Source organism: Protopterus annectens, chromosome 7.part0 (genome assembly GCF_019279795.1).
Source record: "Protopterus annectens isolate FY-2018-M chromosome 7.part0, PAN1.0, whole genome shotgun sequence".
NCBI lineage: Eukaryota > Metazoa > Chordata > Ceratodontiformes > Protopteridae > Protopterus > Protopterus annectens.
In genome coordinates, this window is record NC_056739.1 from 233,029,021 (window position 1) to 233,053,813 (window position 24,793).

The window sequence follows — 24,793 nt, forward strand, 5'->3', positions numbered from 1 at the left end:
CAAAATTAAACCATATTCCAACTCTTTTCCTTCATCAATAGGTACATAATCGAATAAATGTGTGCTTTGACTTTTAGCTATCCAAGCCTATAGCTCAACTGGGCAGGCCTTATTGGATTTAAAATAGAAATGTCTTCGTTTGTTATCCTGAATGAATGGAAAACCTTACACTAGTCTCTGTCTCTGTTTCTTAAGTCTCATGTGTGCTGATTTCTACCTGGTTTGTGACTGACTGCATTATGTCTGGTCTGTTACACATCTTCAAAATGGATAATACTATGATCGCACTCATTCCTGGGATCTTGAACTATATTGTAATATAAATAAAAAAATGGTTGGCGTGAGACTATCTCTCTCAAAGCATTAATTTCCTGTGGAGCATGCTGCTTCTCAATGTTAAGCAAAGCAGCTCTCTATATTTGTTAGAAACAGTACACAAGTGGTCAAAGAGCTATAAATGCACCCCAAGAGTGTCCTCTATGGCTGTCTTAGGCGGAGAGACAGCAAAGAGGGGTAAGTTTGCATCTAGGCTTTTAAAGATCTACTAAATCTATGGATTAGGAAAAATCTATGAACATATGAGCGTGTACGCAGATATATATATATATATATATATATATATATATATATATATATAAAATGTATGTGTGTGTATATAAAAATATATATATATATATATATATATATATATGTATATATATATATATATATATATATATATATATATATAATTTGTGTATGTGTGTTTATCTCTGTTCATTGGCCAGATGAGTATCAATGTGCCCTACATCACTTTACGGCAGAAAAACTGAAAGTTTTACGGAATAAATGAGCAGGTGTTAATGTCTACTTACATTCATGAATAAAGGTTCAGTCCTCACGTGATAGATGCAGTCTGGAAGAGTACACCATCCCCTAGAACACACACACACACACACACACACACATGCAGACATACAGACACATACACATGCCTTCCTGCAGGATGTATGTTAAAGAACTTTGTTAACTTTCTTTGGTCTGGGAGTTAAAAAATCAGGTTAATTGAGCCTAGGTTTAATGATTAGTGCCTTGATGAAGTGATATAAATCATAGCTGGATAAATGGAAAGACTAATTCTAGACTAAACTATCTGTACAATATTTTTGAGGAATTTGTAACAGTTATGGCTTTGTACATCTGTAATTGGAGCTCTCTTGATCTGCATTTGTTTCTTAGTATTTTTTAATCTTAGAAGGGTTCATGGAGAAACCTCTGCAAGAATGAGCAACGTTTTAGCTGTTCATTCATCTATGAATGATTATAAAAAAGAAAAGAAGTGGACATTTTTAAAGAATTCCTTAAGGAAATGTATGCAAGCAAAGGCAGAAATTGTGAAACCTAACAAGATTTGCATCAAGTGTAGCATCATTTGCCAGAGTAAGAACATGTTGGGGAGTAATGCTTTCTTACTTGTAAATTGTGTTTCCTGTCTAATTTAATTGACAAGGTGTCACACAGTTAGGCTGCAGTTACAGTTAGACAAAGAGATTTGCTTTTTTTTATCAAACTGCATTTAGATTATTTGTTATATTAACCAATATATTCAATGTTTATCCTTTTTGTATATTGAACTGTAGTATGAATTTCAAGGTGATTTTGTAAGTTGTCTAGTACCTGTTAACTAACTTCCCTGGATCTGATGAATAAAAAGCATTTTAAAATGTACCATGTAATTATGCAATTTGTGAAAAATAATAATTTGTGAGGCTTTTTCCTTATTTCTTAACTGAAATTTTCATGCAGCAAAGATGTTTTTGTAATAAATGCTGGACACGATCAAGAGATGGTTGGAGACTTTGATTTTATGTACTAGCATAAGTAACAATGACAAGAGGATTTGACAAAGAAGGAGGGGGTCTGACTGCATAATTCAAAGCAACGAGCATGGGAATATGTGAAACATGGAGCAGGATTAAGACACAGGCCAGCTGTAAGCAGAAAGGTTGCAGCAAACAGGGCTGTCTAAATGCAGTTGCTGAAACCAGTGATTCAGAGACACATTAGATGCAATGAGGAAATACCTAATTATCTGCTAATTTTCATGTCTCTGAATTCCTTAGTGATTATCAGAAGTGCAAAGAAGTACTTTGATGTGGTCTTCACCTTCAGCAGATTATGACTTTGGCACTGGCATCTCCCTCACTCATACTCCAATGCACATTCACAGTACACACACACACACACACACACACACACACACACACACACACACACACACACACACACACACATATACAAGTCCATGTAGACACATTCTCATATAATTTAACTGCCCCATTTGAACAGAATGTTCTGGATATTGCCTGTTATAGTCTCTGTGTACCTGACATGCTTGAATGCATATGGTCTACAATGCCAGGCATTCAAGTTTTATGCTTCCTGTTCTTCCTTGTCAGCTTCTTGCTGCAAAATCTATTATCTTATTTTTTTCAGTGAGGTAAAGTAATATTTTATAAAGTTTCCCTGATGTCAAATGCTCCACCTCTCCCATTACAGATGGTGCTCAGTAGTCTAGGGGTAGCATTAATGTATGACATGCATTCACAGGCACACACGCACATGTGTATATACAAGCATACAAGTGTTGCTCATTAGTCTAGGGATAGCATAAATGTATGGCATGCACACACGCACATGTGTATATACATACACACACACACACACACACACACACACACACACACACACACACACACACACACACACACACACACACACACACACACACACATACACATACACACACACACACACACACACACACACACACACACACACACACACACACACACACACACACACACACACTCTCTCTCTCTCTCTCTCTTCCTTCTCTCACTGTACATGAAGCACACACTCACGCACTCACCCATTTACACACTTACCCATTAACCCACATACATACATGCATACAAAAAAATGTATATGAAAGAGTGCCGACCTGCTGTCAAATGCTATGCTATGCATTTTGTTGCTAACTTACTGGGTAAAGATGGTAGAACTTATTAGAGACATGTAAGTGCAGCATAAATATATTAGTAAGCATGATGAACAGAAACTACAAGGGAGCTATCAGTTTACTGAACTGTAATTACTTACCTAAATATTGTGTGTTACATGTGGTAATTGCTAGCAGATGCACTGATGTATTATGAATCAGTACATTTACAAAACGCATAAAATTAAATAAACATAGAGCATAACATTCCATCATTCATCATTCCAAAATTAACGCAGCATATATTTCGTAAGACAAAATATGTATAGGCATGCATATTCTCTAGGCAAAATTGAAATATGTAAACTGCATAAGCCATTGTCATTGTTAATTTTACAAAATGTCTGAATAATATTTCTTACTCTATATTACTAGATGCTGAGGAAGATGATGCACCCCCACTGCCAGAGAGAACCCCAGAATCATTTCTCTTAGCTAGTGAAACTGGTGAGTGTGAATGCTATGGTCCAAAAGCATATTTTAGAGTGCGTCACTTATCTGGTGCTACCTTATCACAGGAGGGAAGCTGGTTTTTTATTGCATATTGTTTCTGACTCTGTATACAACATCAAGTGTAGTATTTATACCTGTATACTGTTATTAATTAAAATGGGACTCATGAAACTCTGGTGCCGGTCTGGATTACCAAAGATATCTTCATAGTCCTTTATCTCAGCTAGTAAAAGTGGAAAGTACAGACTTTGTTATAAAAGTTTATTTCTGAGTACTTGGAATAAGTGTGACATACCGTACCTCGTAAGGGAAGCAAGCCTTGTATCTCATTATTGTATTGGACAAGATACACAACAACGAGAATAGTTTTATCTTTGCATTTTGTTGCTAACTAAAATAGGAAACATAGAAATGTGGTGCTGACTTGTTTATGAACAATAATAAAAATACAGCCATTCCGATCGGAGGAGGAATTCCACACCTGTTTATCAGGAAAGTCCAACTGGGACAATATTCTATTTTCAGTGGAGGCTCAGGGTGAAAAGCTCCACATTGAAATAGTATGGTTATAGTTAAATAAAGTTATTAGAAATAACTATTAATTGAACCTCAAAGAATTGATACTACTTGTAATTACTCTTTTTTTTTAGTAATGCCGCAAAACATCAATAAAATCCATCCCGTATTTCATAGACAGTATAGCATCTCCAACCAAGCATTCACCATCATCTAATCTTAACCCAGACCATCAGCAATGTATCACCACATCCACATTTATGTCAGCCGTGTGCCCACATCCTATATACAGCTACTCTTAAACAAGCTAAACCATGTTTTAATTCAGCTGATGACTTTCACGTGAGTACCTTAAAATAGCAGCCAATAGCATTGCCTATCCTGTCGCAATCCTTATATAAAACTCAGTCCAGGAATCCCTCATTCCTTCTCTCTGGAAAAAGTCACACATTATCCCTTTGCCCAAATGAGGTGATTCAACAGACATTACTAACTTTAGACCTAGAGCAATCTTACCCCCTCAAAAGAAAACACCTGAAAAATGTATTTAAAAATAATTGGTAAATTATCTCCTGCAGGACTAATGCCTATCCTCAGCACAACATGACTTCTGTCCTTCCTATTGTACTAACACTGCACTTCTAACCTATTTAGCTATTGTCAAGAAAATTAGAGATAATGGCAAACTAGTCTGCCCCTTATTTCAAGAGTTGACATTGTCAGCCTACCCCTTCTATGGTTCAAAAGATAGCTCTCCAATAGACATCAGTCAGTTAAATAACTCTCCACCCTCTCTCCATACCTCCCAGTCACCACAGGTGTACCACAAGGCTCTATCATTTGTCTCCTCCTCTTAAACATTCTCACCATCCCCCTCCAGACATCCACACAATAGGCCTCCCTAATTCAGTACACAGATGACTCCACATCCATTGGCACATCAGCCAATATGGCACACATCCAAAAAATACTCAGGAAGCTTTAACAGTCACTGAGACATGGCTTTGTAACTCATAACTCATGCTCAACCCCCCAAAAAAATAATAAACTATTACTGTTTTTCCGAAATCCCTCTCTCATGAAAAAACTAAATGTAAAGTCCTCTATCTTGATAATGCAACCATTGAAGTCACTTCTCATAACAAAATATTAAGAATGACAGTGAATGATAATCTTAGATTTGGCTTGCATATAAAAAAATTACATAAGAAAAACTCATCAAAAACTAGGGATGTTTTACAGAGCCAAAATCTTTCTCATCAATTTAACTAAAACTACACTCGCCATTACTTATCTCCTCCCCACACTTCTTTACGGCAATACCATCTTTACTAACCTCCAGGCATCACACAAATCAAAACTTGAACATTGCTATAACAAAATTGCTAAATTTACAGCAAATACCTCGTTCAGAACCCACCAATGTATAGCACTAAAAAGTCTAAATTGGTTAAAGCTACCCCATCAACTAGCATATACACAGCTTCTTACCAGCTATAGAACTATCCAACATCCATATGCTTGTCCAACACTAAATAACATTCTACATAACTATGTTCCCAGTTGGTCATTGCGATCCATTGACCAAAATCTCCTGTCTGTTTACAAACCTATCAAGTCTGCTAGGCATTGTCTATACCCATACCATGTTGCTAAGGAGTGGAACTCCTTAACTGTATCCATCAGGTCAATGCCCTTCTTGCCATCCTTCAAAACCACTTTGAAAGACTACCTAGCCAAAAGCTGACTCTATTCTTGCTCAACACCAAGATAAACTATATCCCTAAATGTGAACAAATACCTGTTCATACCTTATACTTCCTTACTCCCCCTTTTTCCCTCACTTTGTTAGTTCCTTGAATTTCTCTTCCTTGGCTTTCTCTCTAGATATGCCATAACCCTGCTTTTCTCTCACTTCATTTTGCAATTCCTGATTGTATTGCACTAACTTACCTTTAATTCTCTATAAACTGGCTAAAATTTATCTCTATATTAAAACACTGCCATATGATTTTTATCTGTCCTTAATCAATGTTTTCATATTATGTCTAATTTGGTATACTTATTTATACTGTATATTTTTTGTATCATTTTTGAAGATTGTAAAATTATTACTCATGAAATGTTTTGTAGTATTTTGGAGCTTTTCTCCCCAGGCCTCCGCCGAAAATAGGGTTCTATCCACTCGGACATTCCCAGTAATCAAATGCCAATAAATAAATAATGCTTTTCTTCTGCATAAATTTAGCATGTGCTATCCAAAGAAGTCACAGTTGAGAAAAACAATGTCTGTTTTCAAGTAAGATACTTAAGATTTGCTCAGTTAAATCTTTTAGAATTCTCATATATAAAATAGAGAATGCAGAATCTTACAAGGAACAAAGTTTGCTTACGACACATTATACTCATTTGTAAGTCACACTGAGTAGAATGAATAAATAGTAATGCATAATAGCTGAAACACTGGCCTACTCAAAAAATAAACAAATAAAAAAATAATGGAGAGCTATAATTTTGGGAAGGCTACATATTTTTCTGTACTGCACTTACCACTTCAGAAATATGTAACTTATAAGATAAACTATTTTTATATTCCTTTAACCACCAAATGTAATTTTCTTCAAAAATATTCACTCTTCTTTTTGTTTCTTTGTTTTAGGACCTTATTTGATAGTTTTATAATAATGACAATAACTGCTTATTGTCAATTATTTTGTATAATATTGAAAACAATTTCACTGAGTGTAGGAGCTGGCCAGGGATGACAGAACAGATAAGACATTGTCATGCATTTTGGGCATACTGAGATGGCTTTGACTAGCCAAAGCATTATGGGTTATATCTGTTAGCGTCTGAACCTACTGAGCTCATGCTGACATATTACACTTGCACTAGGAAGCCAAGGTTACGATGGTCTACAGAAACATGCTTCCCTGCTGGAGACAGCTACGGCAGGACTTGTGAACAGACAGGTCATCCACCAACACCAGCAAACTGTCCTGCTTCTTACTACTACCAAGTTCCATTGGGGAATGGTGGGTGATTGGGATTACCTGGCATGAACAGAATGGATATATGGCTCTGGCCTAGCTTGAGAATCCTGCTATCACCAGGAATTAATGAGTTAAATGCATATTGGCAGATGGGCCATTTTATGACTATCTGAAAGGGCAAAAAAAAATCTTTTTGTTGTGTTGTTGCGTTTGTCCCATGATATAATGAACTATTCCAAGATTGTGTCACGTGCTATACTGTATAGGTCAGGGATACTTTATTTCCAAAGTGTAAGAAAAATATCTTATGATTTGGATAATAGCATTTTGCTTTAAAAAGAAAGAGAGAGGTGGAGAGAGTGTAAAAAAAACTTAAAAAAATGACAGCTGTTTTCAAAAGAAAAGGTCATAAACTACAAGAACATATACAAATTTGACAACTTTACAACAGGTGTACTCAGTGAGATATATTAACAGAATTAAAGAACGTTCAAACATTATATACATATTTTTATATGGCCAACACATTATTCATCGAGTATATCTTAAAGCTCCTTAGTTTTCTTCATATTTCAGTAAAAAGTACTAGAGATATCAAGATTTTAGATTATGTTTCTGTAATTTTTTTATATAATTTATTTATTTATTTTTATTTATTTATTTATTTATTTTTGTTGACCAGGCTAGTCTAGCTGGATACATATCCATTTTCAGCAGAGGCCCGGGGAGAAAAGCTCCATGTACAAATTCATTAAGGTATTAAAAACTTAGCAAAAAAAGACTAGCTACATTTATACAGCATAACAAGTACAGAAGTTAGTATTGTGAACACTGTACAGAGACATTAGAGGAGATATAGCATAATCATATTTTAATTCTACAGAGGGGTTGCAAATACAATCATGCAACAGTTAACATAATTAAGCATCAACATTCATTTGAGAGACAAGAAACTTAAATCCAAAATCACAAAGTAAGGGAAAGAAAAGAAAAGAAAAATAAAAAAAGAAAAAGAAAAAGAAAAAAATAAAGTAGAGACAAGGCAGGACAAAGATCAGGTAAAAAAGGGGTTGGTAGTCAAAAGTCAGTGACTCACAGGGGTGGGGTTTGTTAAAAAGCATGAGAGGAGGGGGGCGAAAAAGTTGTTTTAATCAGGCTTAGAGCAGGGACAAAGCCATTGTCCTTTTAGGTAATATCTGAGGTGTTTCTTAAAGAGTTGTGTAGAGGAGAGAGAAGTGAGTGTGTCAGGAAGCTTGTTCCAGATTCTACCAACCACATTGGAAAAGAGTGAATCTCCTACTTTGTTATTTGATATATTGTTGGCAATGTGTAACTTGTTAGCTGAGCGTAGTGTTGTAAGATTTTTGTATGGGGAGATCAGATTAGAAAGGATAGGGGTGTTAGTAGGGTGGTGGAGAATTTTTTGAGCAATCAGAAGTTGATTATATTGTAGTTGGTTCTGTAGTTCTAACCAACTGAGTTGTTGCAGGTTGCAACAGTGGTGGGTTCTATAAGGAGAGCCAGTGGCAAATCTAGTGATGTTATTATAGCTCATTTCCAGCTTGGAAAGATTATGTTTAGATAGATTGGTATATAGGAGGAGGCAGCATTGGGTAAACCATATTTCTACTTTATTAAATACAGTTTGGGTAAGGGTCTGGAGGGAGGAGGAAGATTTGGCAGTACAGATAAGTGTAGAGTCATCAGCTTATTGTATACAGGAAGTTTGTGGAAAAGCAGTATGGAGATCATTAATGAAAATGGAAAAAAGAAGAGGTCCTAGGATAGAGCCTTGGGGTACACCAGTGTCCACTGGGAGGGGTATGGATAGTTTATTGTCCCAGAGTACTGCCTGGGACTGCCTACTTTTCATACATGTTCATAATTATACACTGCACACATTTATGCATGGTGCACTTTTTATTTTATACCTGTGATTTGCTGGTTCTCATTCCTGTTCTAGTTTCTTTCTCCCACTCTCCCATCTCCCTTTTCACTAGTAGAAGCTCATCACCTCCTTCCATTATCTTCTTTCCTTTTATCCCACTCCACACATATTTTTCTGCTTTATACTTTTCCTTATAATGTCTAAATATTTCCAGTCTAGCTCCCTGTTCTTTCACTTGTCCATGTTTTTTCTAGTTTTTGGTTATTGCACTCTTCAGCTATGTCACCATTTTGACCTTCTTTTCCTGACAACCACCCTTTTCATTCCCTAAAACTTATAAGCAAAATTCGTTTTAGTCATTTCCCCTCTGTTCAATATATCCTCTTTCAAACATCGAGAGCATCTGTGCAGATCTTTTGCACCAAACTATACACCCAGACTGTATGTTTCATGCCTGCATATTCTGTCATGCATCTACTGCAGCTTGAGTCTGTTTTTCTTCCCTTCTTATATCATCTTTTTGGCGTGACACACCATCTCTACACCACTTATTAATATCTGAACTCTCACACCATACAATTTCTGTATCTTTGATGTTATTTTAAGGATTTTTTGGCATTCATCTTCCCCACTCTGTCACCAATCTTTCCTTTTCCAACCTTATCTTATTTTTTGGTGTTTATTTCCACTTTCCTGCTCTGGTCTTTGTAAATCATTTTGCTTTTACCTTTCCATAATTTTCACATTTCCCATGCTGGTTCTAATTTCTCCTTTCTCTTCTTTTCCCGGGGTTTTCCTTTCCTCTTTCTTCTTATGCTATTTTTCTTTCAGTGTGTTGCATGCTTGCAATTCATTTTGATTAATACTGATTCCTGTAGTAATTGCTCCAGGGTATTGACTACTGTCTGTCCTTTTAGCCTTCCTTCATTAATTCCTGCTCACCTCTTATCCCTTTTTCCTTCCATTTTTCTACGCTTTTCTTCCCTATGAAAGTGCACAATCATCTTTCCTCCCATATGTCTCTTCATTTTCCTTGTCCCATGTCATGTCACATTGTTCCATCTTTTTAGTGCTTCGTCATTCATTAGTTTATAGTTTACCCTCTATCCTATTTGCCCTATCTCATCTTCCCTTTTGGTCTCCCTCTTGCTGTCTAGTTCATGTAAATAGGTTATAAGTTAAGGCCTGTGTGGGTATGTGCAGGAGTCCCCAGTCCACTTTTTCCTATTTAGTCTTATCTTGTTTATGAGACCCTCTGAAATTTTCCCTTTCTGTATTCACATCTCCAACTCTTTCAGCAATTTTAGTAGTTTGTTTTCCCTTTGGTTCACTGGCAGGTTTCTTAGTACATTCGCTATAATCATCATCATCATCATGAGTACATGCACTATAACTGGGAGAATAATGATCCTAATCGCATAGATTCCATCTAGTAGTGCATATGTTTTATGCCTTGGTCTCTCTATAGTATCCTCTGTATTTTTTCTCTCTTTTCTCCATTTTTTATTATGTCACAAATTATGCGTTGCATAGTCTACAAGCCATGGTGGTACAGCGATAGCATTGTTGCCTCACAGGAAGAGGTTCTTCCATTTGATTCTCGGCTGGAGTACCTTCTGTGTGGTGTCTGCATGTCCTCACCATGGTAGAGTGGCCTCCAAAAGACATGAGTGAATGGGCGTGCCTTCGCTGAAGGTTGGCCGTCAAGCTGGCAACTCAGCACAATATATATCTACTGCCAATCATTAGTGGACCGGAGTTATGCTGTGGCAACCCCTAACTGGGAAAAGCTGAAAAGACAAACAGCAACATTATGTGTTGCATAGTCTCCCAGATATTAGGGGCATTCCCTCGCCTGAATGTGTCACACTCCTCCTTTTCCATTTCTTTCATTTATCCTGACAAACACTTATCCTTTTCTGGTTGTATCTAAGCCCTATGCTACTTTCAAAGTATGAAAGGCAGTCATTATTTCTTTTATGGCCATCGCAACATTGTTTGGCATAAGCATGCAGTTATCTGTGTACATTACAAAACCTGCACTTCTCTTTTTCCACCCAGTCATATTAGCTCATTTCTCACTTCAATTGCTAGCTTTTCTATGATAATCATGAAGAGCCCATCAGAGAGGAACCACCCCTGTCTGGTCCTCTATCTACTTTTATCACCTTGGAATCTCCCCCATTTACTATGACTTCTATTTCTGGCTCAATGTAATTATCTTTATCAGGCATCTATATATTTCCCCAGATTGTCTTTTTTCTCATGTCTCACAGAGGAATTCCCATCTGACTGCGTCAAAGGAAATTTCTAGGTCAAAAAAGACCATCCCTACCTATGTTCCCCACTTTTGCTGTTGTCTGTCCACAAACTCTATTCAAGACCATCAGTTTATTGCTGACCTTATTTCTTTCACAAAGCCATTCGGCCCCTTCTGTATTATTCTCAGAAGAATCCCATCCAGTCGTCTTGCTAGTAATTTTTGAATCTCCTTGATGTCCTTCATCAGGATTTTTGCATTCAGTTTCTTCTTCAGCATTCCTTCTGACTGGTAACCTTCTCCTCCTTCTGCAATCTCCCAAAGGACTTCCTTTTCCTTCTTCTGTTTTAGGTATATTTCTTGTTAGCATTCTAGAAAGGCTTCTCTAACCCTGATGTTCTCCGCTATTATCTCTCCCCCTTTTCCCTAATGCTTTATTACCTTTATCTTTTTTATATTGCCTCACTAAATGCTTCCCCTTGTTCCTTCTCAAATTATCTTCCCATGTTGCTTCCAGTAATATTGCTTTGCTTCCTCTGTTCTTGTTAGCTTTCCTTCTAGTTCAGTTTTTATAACAGCTTCCTCTCTCTTTATTGCTTCTCTAGCTATACTAGTTTCCCATAATTCCATTTGTATCCTGATCCATTCTCCTTCCAGTTTTATTTCCTCTTCATCATGCCTCCTTTTCCACCCATCTTCTCTCATGATTTCCCAGCTACTGCTTTGCTTCCATCCCAGAGATATTCCCCCACTTCCCTGTTATCGTCAGTGTTCTCCTCTGTCTCCTCTAACAGTTTTTCCTTATTTTTCTACTTGTACCTCACCCATCCCTAGACCAACCCCTCTCCTTGTTCCCTTTCTCTTCTTATTGTTATTTCTACTGCTTCATATTCTATGTGTCTTTCCGATATTTCCATTGCTGCCATTATTGTTAGAGTTTCATCTTTCACTCATATCCTGTCCTGTCTACTGCCATGAGTCAAGCAGTGTCTGGTAAGTATGTATTCCCTCTTTTCAGGGTGTCTTTCTCTCCATATATCCTCACACTTTCTTTTTTGTGTTCCTTTCTAAGACACTTTTGAAATTTACACTATACACTTGTTTGCCAGAGAGCCTTTTTGGGATCCAAGACAAAAACAGCACTGTGCAAGTTCCAGAACTCTTTGATCACTCAAAAATGAGTGGCTATTTTTATTTTGGACTACTTTTTGTTAACACACTTATTTTGACATTTTGGGAAGCCTTTTCTTTTAGTTTCTTGGGATATAGTACGACACTGAACTACCCCATAATTATTTCTTTTTCCACCTCCCCATTTTTTATTCAGCTACCACAACACTTTGGCCCAGTGCTTCAAAGAAAAATCTTACTTTTATATAAAAATACCAGCAGTATTATATATGGTATATCACACCAAAGACCATGTAACAGCAGTCTGCCTATTTGTGCCTCTCTCTTTATCCAGTACCTTTTGGTTGTAACCTTAGAAGGTTTCAAGATGTAAAACAGTCTGTTTTTATATCTCTCTCTCTCTCTCTCTCTATATATATATATATATATATATATATATATATCTGTACCTATATAGTTTACTCTCATGTGGTCAATATGCAGAAGATCGAGTTCAAACCTTTCTTCAAATGTTGGCATGCCGAACACCAGCATACCTGACAAAATCCAGAATAACAAAACTCCCTACTGCTCTGGACCCAGGATCAATCACTAACATGGATCCAGAAAGTGCACAAGTTCAGGCAGTTGGTAATGTCATCCTTCAACATTCTGACTTTTGATATGTGGGAATCATACAGCTTAGCTCAACTATCTGCATGTCAAGCACATGATACACAAACACACACACACACACACACACATATATATATATATATATATATATATATATATATATATATATATATATATATATATATATAGATAGATGTATGTGTGTGTGTGTGTGTGTGTAACCAACACTGTTGGAGCACAGTGCGTTAAAAGAATATTTCTTACCTTGGAGTAGTGTCCCATGCTCATAGATCCCATTATACCCCTTTGTCCTTACCATGTCTTTCCAATATCCAACACTGGGCATTTGAATCCCTGACACTTTACTTGCATTTTCTCTTTTTTGATAGTATCTTCTTCTTCTTCTATTTATTCTTGCAATGCTATACCTGTTTCTGCTGCATTCTCTATTGGACTTCCCTCTTTTTCTGGTTTTCTTTATTGGTCATCTTCTGATTCCTCGTGCAGTATCATTCTTCTGCTGTTCCTTCATATTTCCTGTTATATTCTGTGTTATTTCCTCTATTACTTTGGCGTGTTTTGCCCAAAATCTTGTCTGCCCTACATATTTTTTTTTACCTTACCCTGTGTGTCATTATTTAATTACTGTTTAGTACTTTTTCGACAGGTGCATCTTTATGCCAGATGTTTTCTGTGACCCTGGTAATGCTATCTCCTCTCTAGTCCTTAGCAAGATTGTTTGCCAGTCCATCCCTGGTGGGATACTTCAGTTTTTTCTTTGTGTCTGTTGCTTCAGTTACAGTTGTGCACCATCTACAGTATGTAACAAAAGATCATGCTTCTCCTTCCATGTGGAACCTGTGCCTGTTTCCCTTTTATACTACAGTCTATATGGCCAGGTAGTTAATGCATGTCAGAATTCCCTGGACGTTCGATAGCCCAACAAGTCAGGTATCCCTTTATTCAGTTTATGCAGTGAATCAGTTTCGCAGACATACTGCTAAACAGTATCAGTTTAAGGGTTGTGACTTCTCATAATTTCTTTATGTTTATAGCTGTGCAAGAATGTTAATATTTGTATCAACTGTACTCCCATTCTGTGATCTCTGTGTAGTCTTTCTTTTATTTGTTTCTCGTAAGATGGGTAATTGAAACCTTGTTTCCAGTAATTTCCACAGCATTCTTTTCAGTTCAGTATCCAGGACATGCTCAGATATTACTGTTATCCTTATGTCTTTATGTTCTTTCTTCAAGATCTGTTTTCTAGATTATTCAGATTTTTTTTTCCAATTGTAGTTTTTTTTCTATTTCTTTCAGCATTTCACTGTATTCCTGCACCTCTGATCTTAGTATGGCTCTGACCTCCTCCAGGTCCTGATTTTTGTTTTTAGCTTAGTAATTTCCTCATCTATTACCTTTTGTTTCTCTTATTAAGCCTACATCATCAACAATTGTCATCAGCGTTTGGAAAAATTTCCAAAATTTTTCTTACTTCGGAGCTGCTTTAAACTCTACTGGCTGTTTCATCATTTTCTCCACCCTTTTTCTTCAATGTATCACTCTACACCCTTCTGTCTAGTGCAATATGGCTTTTCCAGGACTGCCAGTTTCTCTGTAACCTCTGAATTAACTCCAATATAGTTGGGGACAGTCAGGGAACCTAAAGCCATCCTCGGGGTCCTGTCCTCCATCATCAGCCTGCAGGGTTTTACTCTTGGGCCTACCCCATTGTCCCCCCCCTCCCATTGTGGTCTTTGTGGTTACATTAGAGGTGCGGACATGCAATGGTGTCATGTGATATATCGTCTCATCTCTATGGCAGCTTAGATTTTACACCACCCTTTCACCAGTTTGGATAACAGCATCCATCAATGTGACATCCCAGCTTCCTGCAGGGATTGCCATGAGGAGTCCCCACATAACTGCCCATCCCTCCCCTGAGGCTCCATCAGTTGCTCAAACAAGGTTGGCTAGGCCGTATTCAGGGCTTTAACCATCTATACCACAAGACCAGCTAACATGCATTTTTGAAATAAAGCTATAAGACATTTATTTTTTATCCTTTTAAGTGTCAAAATATAAACTGGAGTAAAGGAAACAGGGAAAATATTAAAACTTGGAAGAAAAAAGCACAATAAAGCACCCAGTACACACTGCTTAACTGCCCAAAACAGATTTTATTTCCACATAAAAGATTAGCACTTTCATCCTAAAATTAAGACTTTATCAGATGGCAAACATTATCCAGACAAGGTATTTAAAAACTGAATGAAGTCACCTGACCCAGACCACCAAAAAAACTAAAGTGACAAAGTATCTAAAAGTAATTAACTATTAGCAAAGAACATTTTTCATACATGAAAATGGTGAAATTACAGTTTTGCTACCAACAAATAAAATAGTTTAATTGATAAATATCAAAATTAATCTATAATAAGCTTTCAATTTTAATAATGAAGAAATGGACATTCAAGTATAGCTGCCAAGCAAGCTCTTTTCTTTTTAATTTTAAACTCCAGGGACCACCACTAATATTTTCAGCTAGTTGTTCAACTATGATGAACATAAATAAATGATTTGGGTGGGCCATGACATGTTTCATTAAGACACTGTTCGTATTTCTTCTAATATCACATAGACTTTCATATATTCTATCCTTTAGAAGTCTTTCAGTTTTCCCCAAATAGAAACTTACAGGACTGGCAAAATGTAATGTACACAACCCCTGTTTTGAACAAATGTATCATCAATGAATGTTAACAACTGCCCCATTAATAATAAAACTATTACCTAACAAAATATGTTTACAATAATTGCATCCTACACATTTGAGCATCCTTTTATTTTTTTGATGTAACTTTTGTTTTATTGGGTGTCTCAAAGAATAATTCTGAGTTTTCATTCACCACACACACATTTTTATGCAATATTAATCTAGTAAGCTCACTATCAGCAGAAAAAATAGTTATACTTTAAAGAGTTTGGGGATGCAATGAGTAATGTGTTGGAATTTATAGTGCCAATACTATCCTTGTTCAAAATGGGAGTAACATTTATTTTAATCAGGAAAGTCCAACTTGGAATGAAGCCAATTTTCAGCAGAGGTCTGGAGAAAAATGCTGCAGATGCATGTCTTCATAACATGGGAGGAAACCCACATGAATGCAGGGAGGGACATGCAAACTCCACACAGAAGGCACCCAAGCTGAGAATTGAACTGGAGAACTTCTTGCTGTGAGGTGACAATGCTACCACTGCACCACTGCACCATACATGATGAGTCCTTCTCTTGTGTATTACTTCTTGTAATGATTTTTCAGTAAAGGGCTTAGGATAACCTCTTTTCTGAAACATTGTTATAATGTTGTTACATTCTTCCAAGAAATCTTCGGACAAGGTGTTCATTCTTACAGTGCGCACAAACTGCTCCTTGACTATGGCTTTTTTTGGGGGGGTAATTGGATGGGCACTTTTATAATGTAGAAAGCTATTAGAATAAGTAGCTTGTCTAAAAATTCAGATAAAAGTTTCCTATTTTCATAATCCTTTATAAGCATGACATCTAAATAAGAAATATAGTCACAACTCATGTTGTAGGGAAAACTAAGAAGTCTGTTGTACTATTAAGATAATCTATAAACCCAGATATCTCAGACAAATTACTCTTCCATACTATAAATATTAAAACTTTTCATTGCAGAATCAGAAATCATTTATGCACATTATTTATATAAGATAAATCTACCCATATGCAAAATAAGTACATAAAATAAATATAGCAATATAACAGGCACTGGGATTCGGAAATAGCATTATTTCAATTGTTAGGGATGGACATTTAACATACAGGAAGTACATGATAGCATAGAATAAAATACAAAATATTTTAGAAGGATACTGAAAATATAGGCTTAATGACAAAACCTAAGATTCAGAAGAAAGTCAATTTATTCAAAAAGCAAAACAAAATAACTCAAATATACCTAAAGAAAAAAAAAATGAAAGAAAAGTGAAACTAAATAAAACTTTGCTCATGTTCTATTGTTATATAACAATGCACTTTATTCATCTGCTTTTACTGTATTTGTGTTTCTTCCTACTTTATTACTTTATTTTGCTTTTGCTGCTTTTTCTTAAAAGTACTTAATTGCATTTATTCTGGTGCATTTATTACTGCTTGTTAGTAGCCTGATAAATTATAACTGTTATTCTAAACCTTTGGTTGAAGCACTTAGGCTTCAGACCAGTTGTTTTACATTAAGAAGGTTTGTGGTCTGCACTGTTGTGGCAGGACAGGTAGCTTACATCCTTTTAAGTTGGGAGCTGCTGATTTGAAGGTTTAGTGTCTGTTATTCTAAAAGTGTATTAGTTCATGTTTAAGCACTTGGGCTTAGGGCCAGTTATTTTACATTAAGAAGGTGTGGTCTGCACTCTTGTGGGAGGAGAGGGTAAATTCTGACCTTCTGAGCTGAGGGTTTCTGGTTAAAGGCTTATTGTGCCTGCTTATTTGAACTGTTTCTTTCTGAAATTGGTACGCCTTGCTTGCTGTAGCATAGACTAAATTCAGAACTGCTCAATCTAGCTTTATTTGTATAACTTGAGCACTAATCCAGACCATCTTTTTTGGAGAAGGTTCCCCTGCACTCTAGTGGCAGGAGTGTGCAGTTAAAACTTGTCTGATCAAAGACTGCTGGAACGGGGCTCAATTTTTAGCTTTTTATTGGTTAATTGGTTAATTTATTTAAATCAGTTTGCTCATGTGCTACTGTTATATTAAAAAATAAAATACACTTTATGCATCGCCGCTTAGCTAGGGTTAAACTATTCCTGGCACCATAAAGTCTGCTCTTCAAATTTTCCTTTAGAACTAGTCAGTTTTTTTTAATTTTACCACTCAAATCTGTTTCTTTGAGCTCAGCACTTGTTCAGAGCTCATTGTAAGCACTAAATAAGCTACAAATTACTACAGCACTCGACTTTCCTCACTTGTCTAGAGGAAAACAGTTTTTAGTACTTAATAAATAAGCACCTATCCAGGCATGTCTAAGGATCAGCTCCTGGTGTTTTCTCCTGTCTACCTGATGAATCTGGGCATCTTGGAGCAATGCAGCAATTGCCTCATGTACACAGACAACTCTCTCCTCCTACCTCCCAGCACAACAACCTGTGAGAGATGCACTTTTACACCCAAAATGTAAGCAAAGCTCTCTTCACAAAAGACTGGAATAGACAGTCAAGAGGAGAAGGTAAACACTTGCACCACACCACACTCATCACATACTCCCTCAAAACCTACACCACCAAAACACACACATAGAAACACGAAACACACACCTACATTCATGGAGGTTCTCAATAAAAATCTGCTGAAGCAACAGAGACCTCCAAAGCAGAAATGCAAGCAACCTTCATCCCCACAACACAACCCAAATGACACATAGCCCGCAGATTCAGTATGCTACCCAACCACAGCCCATAAGGCATAACAATGTACCCAACACACTAGTCATAGGTGACTCTATAGTCAGGCACACTGATGTTCCACTCAATGGACTAAACAAGGGGAAGGTTACTGAAAGCTGCCTGACAGGTGCCAGGATCCACCACATAACCCACGCACTCAGGTCACTCCAAAACAAGTACAAATATAACTCAGTCATTGTCCATGTTGGTGTGAATGACCTGAGACGTACCTCCCTGGACTACATGAAGAGGCATGGAGGAGCTCTCTGATCTTGTAGTCCAGGCAGGTATAACCCTAGCCCTGAGTAGTATCCTGCCATCACCCAGAATGATACCACAGTACAAGGTCAAATGATTGATTTCAACAATTGGCTAAGCTTCTGGTGGCATTCTAAGGGGATCCAGTATCTGTCTGCCTGGGATGACATGATCGACAGACAACGGTGCTTTGCCAGAGATGGCCTGCACCTGTCGCCCTTGGGATTCTGGATACTGGCTAAGGCTCTTGCCACCCCAAGAGTGCCTTTTTTAGGCAAGGTTCAGATGACAAATTCACCACCTTAACAGGTACAAGCAAGCAAAATCTGAGGGTAATGTTACTCAATGCTCGAAGTCTAAACCTCAAAATGCATTCACTCGAGGCAGTCCTTGAAATGGAGAACATCAACATCTGTGCAGTGACAGAGACCTGGTTCAAGGCTCCAGAGAGCACCCCTGCATTACCAGGCTATAATAAATACCACACCTTTCGGCCACCTAACCTAGACCGAAACACTAAAGGCGGAGGCGTGTCCATAGTCATTAAGGATATCCACATCTCCAGGCTAGTTGCTCAGCATAATGCATCTGAGATTATCCAAGTGCAGCTACCTCTAGGCAAGACCACAATCCAAATTGTAACTTGCTACAGATAGCCCACCATGCCCAATGATTCTTTCTCCTCATTTCTTGATACACTGGAAAATATTAGGGTACAGCCCAACACCCTAAAAATGGGCACTTTATACTACGCCACCATTAACTGGGAAAACTACTCATGTACCAACTCTTTTGCTCAACGTTTTCTGAAATTAATAAATAAATTCCCATCCCTTGGATCAACTTATCCACACCCCCACCAGGGGCAGCAATATCCTAGATCTGGTCATTACCAACATGAGCAACTGGTGTTCCACACCAGAGGTCAATTCCTTGTTGGTCTGATCCGACCACAAGCTAATCACCCTGGACATCATATCCCAACCCCCCCATTAGGGAGACCACAGTAAAAGATTTCTCCAAAGCCAACTTCACGCTTCTTAAGACAGAAGTGGCAAACTTCATGACACCCTTGCAGATGGACAATAGAGGTATGAATGCTGAATCCTACACAAATGCACTCTATAAGCACTTACACGAGTGCATGGATCGTGCTATCCCAAACAGAACCAAGATACTATCCTCCAAAAAAAGGAAGCCAATCTGGTGGTCCCCTGCAATAAACAAACTCTACAACAGAAGAACGAAACTGTTGCAAAAACGGGTAAAACTCCCTGATCAGCCTCAGTAAGAAGCTGAGATCCCTCATAAAATCCTCCAAAGCTAGTTGCGAAAATAAAACTGCCACTGATTCTAAAGACAACCACAAAGCATTCTATAGCTATGTCAAGAATCTCAATGGCAACACTCAGATCTGCTCTGAGTTACAGCATAATGGCACTAAATATACAAAACCAACTGACATTGCCAACATCCTAGCAGATAGGTTCAGTGCTAACATTACCCCCCTCTCACCCCCTAAAGGGCCCATCTCTATACCAGAAGAATGCAAAGTTCCTGTAATCACAACTGCACAGGTAAAAACCACACTCTCCAAAGGCAAGAATACAGCATCCATGGGACCTGACAACATCTCAGGCTGCGTTCTACATGAACTGCAGTATGAACTGACACCCCATGTAAGCACCATGTTCAATCATAGCCTCACCTCAGGCTTTTTGCCCATTGAATGGCACACAGCAGTGGTTATCCCACTCCACAAAGGGGGAGCCACCATGGACCCTGGAAACCACTGCCCCATTAGCCTAATGAGCCTGGTCTGCAAGGCCATGGAACATATCATCATGTAACTTATAAACAAAGACATTGGTAATCTCCAAACTCTGGAACCCACCCAGTTCGGGTTTGTGAAAGGCAGATCATGTCTCCTAAACCTGCTAGACTTCTTTGAAGCAGTCACCAAAGCCATAGACGAGGGTAAGGTGGTTCACACAGCCTATCTAGATCTCGCCAAGGCTTTTGACACCATCCCCCACTCTAGAATTATAGATAAACTCACTAAACTAGGTCTTAATCCCTTTGTCACAAGACGGTTGCCAAATGGCTCACTGACAGAACCCACACTGTGAAAGTAGCAGACTCCAAATCCGACTTCAGACCACTGACAAGTGGAGTACCACAGGGTTTAGTCCTGGGTCCTCTCCTGTTTGGTATCTACTTTTCTGAAGTACAGGCTAACACAGAAGGTCTTTGGCTAACAAAGTTCGCAGATGACTGCAAACTAGGAGCCACAATTGAAACTTCTAACGAGGTGAACATCCTACAAAAGGGCCTCACAGAGACAGATGCCTGCTGTCAAAGCCATGGTCTCAAGCTCATTGCCAAAAAGTGCATTGTCATCCCCTTTGGTAAAAACTCTGTACCCATGACCTACCACATAGGTGATAGTCTACTTAACACCAAAAGTGTGATGAGACCTTGGGACACAGGTGGACAGTAGTCTCTCCTTTGATAATCACATTGCCACAGTAGTCAGGAAATCCTTCTATGTGGCACACCTCATCACAAAATGTTTCTCATCCAAGAAAAAAGAGGTCATTGTTCCCCTCTACTCATCACTCATTAGACCCATTATAGAGTTAAATGCTCGTTTTGGTATGTACCTCACAAGACATCTGCAACAACTGGAAAGGCTGCAGAAATACCTTACAAAGAGGATTACTGGCCTCAAACAGATGCCCTATGCAGACCGTCTCAAAAACTCCAGCTTTACTCCATCTTATATTGCCTATGCAGATGCAATCTCTGCCTAACATGCAAAGCTATGTCAAACCCTGAGCTGTTGGACATGCTCCACTTAAAGAAATCCCTCCAAGCTACACGCTCTAGAGACACAAACCTTGTCACCACAATAAACAGAACATGCTGGAGGGATATATTCCTGTCCTAGAGACTTCCCATACTCTTGAACAAACTACCTATCTATATCAAAAAAAGCTCCTCATTAGCACTCTTCAAGAAAAATCTTGATGATTGGATGGGAAATAGGAAATTCACCCCAGGGATCATCTCTGTGGCTCTGCTCGACAGGGGCACAGGAAAATAATTTTCTTTGGTGGCAAAAGCCAGGGTACCTTTTTAGCTAGGCTTATATAGGCCCTAGGGCCAATAACCTAGTACCTACCTATGAATGTATGAACCTCTGAACCTATGACAGGTTGAAAGAGAGATAGGGACTGACAGTGAAAAGTCTAGAATGTTTTTTATTTATTGTATTAATTTTTATCTCTGTAAGCCCAATACCCACGTGGCCATTTTCTTTTGGAGGTGGGGTGGGTGATCCAGGAGCAAAATCTAGATAAATGACTTCTTTATAGTGGCAAAATCTGCTGTTGGAGAGTTTTGAACTGAAATCCAGGACTCTGTGAAGATGTTCTTCAAATCTCTGTGTTGTACTAACAGGCAAACTGTTTCACCCATTCATGCCTGTGAGTCACAGGAAGTTCCTATAGTGATCTTAGGAACAGCCGTTGCCGTAGGTTCATAGGTTCATAGGTGTGCACTAGGCTAATGGCCCTGGAGCCTTTACGAGCTTAACCCATGAGATTACCCTGGCACTGTGCCAGCCAACCTTAGTTCCCAGTGCCTCTGTCAAGTAGATACACTGGAATGATCCATCCACAGATTTTGCTAGGTAAGGGATGGGGAAAATAGAAATAGATTTCCAGACATTTATTCTGTATTACACACGCCTGCAGATACACCAATGAATGTAAATGGTCAGATTAGCTAAACAAGAAAAAGGGAGGCTGAAGATGGGTAATCTAATTCCCTTTATGAGAAAGAGTTATGAAGAACTTGAAAAAGTACAACTGCATAAATCAATGATGCTTGATGGCATTCATCCCAAAACTCTCATGGAAATGAAGTGAAAAGTAATACATAAAGATGTGTAAATTAATTACCCGAACAGAAAAAAAAAGTTTTTCTAGTAACTTGTGAAACACTTACCTATCTCATTTATTTATGTATTTATTTATTAGGATTTGTTTAATGGGGCTGCCCATTGGGACATTATTTGTTCCTTTTCAGAGTTGGCCCAGGGAGAAAAGCTCCAAGTATAATAAATGTACAAAAGGCAAAAAGAGAAGATTAGCAAAATAACAAAGGCGTTAATCAATTTAGCAGAATGAATGCAAATAGAAGATCATAATAACACATAAGAAGGTTTAGATAAGGCAATAATACATATCAATAGATACAAATGTTTATATGCCTTGAGTAAGAGCTAAGTCATGCATATAGCAATTGTTTAAAATAAAAAGTCAAAGGAAAGAAAGGAGAATCAATTGAGAAAGCATGCTTTTAAAACGTGGTTTGCGGAAAATGTACTTACGCAACATTTCGGTGGAAATAATACAGGTACAGCAGGAGAAGCAAAGTAAAAAGACAAGTCTGAGAGGCAACACCAGGGAAATAGGCACAGAACATGCTAAGATCATGCATGGTGTGGAGTAGAGGTTGAAAAAATGATTAGGAGATAAGCTGAGTGAGGGGATGGTTGAGTAAGATTGTGAAAGAAGATGGATTATTGTCCTGAGCAGCGTCTGTTGAGGGATAGAGGGAGAAAACAAGGAATGTGATGCGACCGAGTATTAAAGAAGGGGGGAGAAAAAAAGCAAGGTAGTGAGTGAGGAGATGTTGAAGGGGAATAGAACAGCATAATACAAATAAGGGGGATGTGAGGAGAAGAGTAGGATATGGTAGGTAAAGGGAAGAGGAAAGTAAGTGGATTAGGGAGAAAAGATAATAGAAACACATGCTGCAGATATAATATGTCAGTACAGTGACCTTAGATAAGGGGTGAGATAGCAAATCTTAGCATGCAATTTGTGAACGGAATGGAATTTTTGTTTCTTTAATTGTGACATTCTATTTATTTATTTATTTTTATTTTACATTTGTTGACCGGGCTAGTCCGACTGGATATATGTCCATTTTCAGCAGAGGCCCTGGGAGAAAAGCTCCATACAGATGAAGACAAGACAGACAAGTGCAAGTAAGACGGGTACAAATTTACATACAAGGAGAGGAACTAGTCCTTACTTATTCAGTCGGTTTCTTCAGAGTTATTTGGCTAGACCCTGATGAAAAAGGTCAGGGAGACCTCTAAGGGTACACCGAGGAAGGGGGAAGAGATTAGTCCGGGGTGGAACAAGAACAAAGCCAGCATTTTTTGAGGTATTGAATAAGATTCTTTTTGAACAGGGCTGAAGAGGGTTCTGAGATTAGGTCTGCAGGAAGGGGATTCCATGTTTTACCAAAAGAGTTGGTAAACAGAGTGTCCCTAGCTGAGTTGTTAGCCTTAAATGTGAGAGCTAACATTTTTTTGCAGGATCTGATAGTTTTGAGGTTCTGGTAGTGGGTGATAAGACTTTTAGGATCAGGTGTGTGCTGTGGCTGGTAAATGATCTTGTAGGCTATAACTAGTTGGTTGACCAGGAGTAGATTAGGTAATTCAAGCCATCCTGGTAGTTTTAGGTTAAGGCAATGGTTAGTTCTATAGGTAGAGGTAGTTGCAAATTTGGCAATGTGATTATAGCAGACCGTGTACTTGTTTATGTCAGTTTTACTCAAATTTGTGAATAGGGGAGAGGCATAGAGAAGTATAGAGAGTAGATGTGTGTGAGGAAGGGTAGTTCTGGCTAGGGGAATTAAGAAGGGTTTGATCCTGTATAGTCCACCCAGTTTTTTATTAACTGTTTTAAATGGATGGTTGATATGCAGGTCAAACCTCAGGTTGTTATCAATTATTATTCCTAGGAGTTTTATAGAGGGATCTGGTGAGATAATAGTACCATCCCTTGATTTAATAGAGAAGGTTAGAGTGGAGGACCTGCAAGATGGAGAGAATAGCAGCAGTTTAGGTTTTATTTTTGAGATTTTGTATAAGATGGCGATAGAGGAGCCAGTTTTCAACTGCATTAAATGTACTTTGGGATAAAGCCAATAGCTCATCAGGGGATGTGACAGAACATATTAGGGTCGAGTCATTGGCATACTGAATGCAGGAAGCTTGTGGTACAACCTTGTGCAAGTCATTAATGAATAAGGAGAATAAGAGGGGTCCTAAGATGGATCCTTGAGGAGCTCCGAGTGCGATAGGTAGAAGGGTA

General features: G+C 38.1%; 1 protein-coding gene across 1 annotated transcript in view; it reads left to right on the top strand.

Moving 5' to 3' along the window:
• Nucleotides 1-24,793, top strand: part of LOC122806372 (tyrosine-protein phosphatase non-receptor type 22-like) — a 196,059-nt gene that overhangs the window by 35,579 nt on the left and 135,687 nt on the right. The window contains exon 3 of the mRNA XM_044076723.1: nt 3,416-3,487. Coding sequence (XP_043932658.1) covers nt 3,416-3,487 — 72 coding nt within the window. The remainder of the gene's footprint in view (nt 1-3,415; nt 3,488-24,793) is intronic.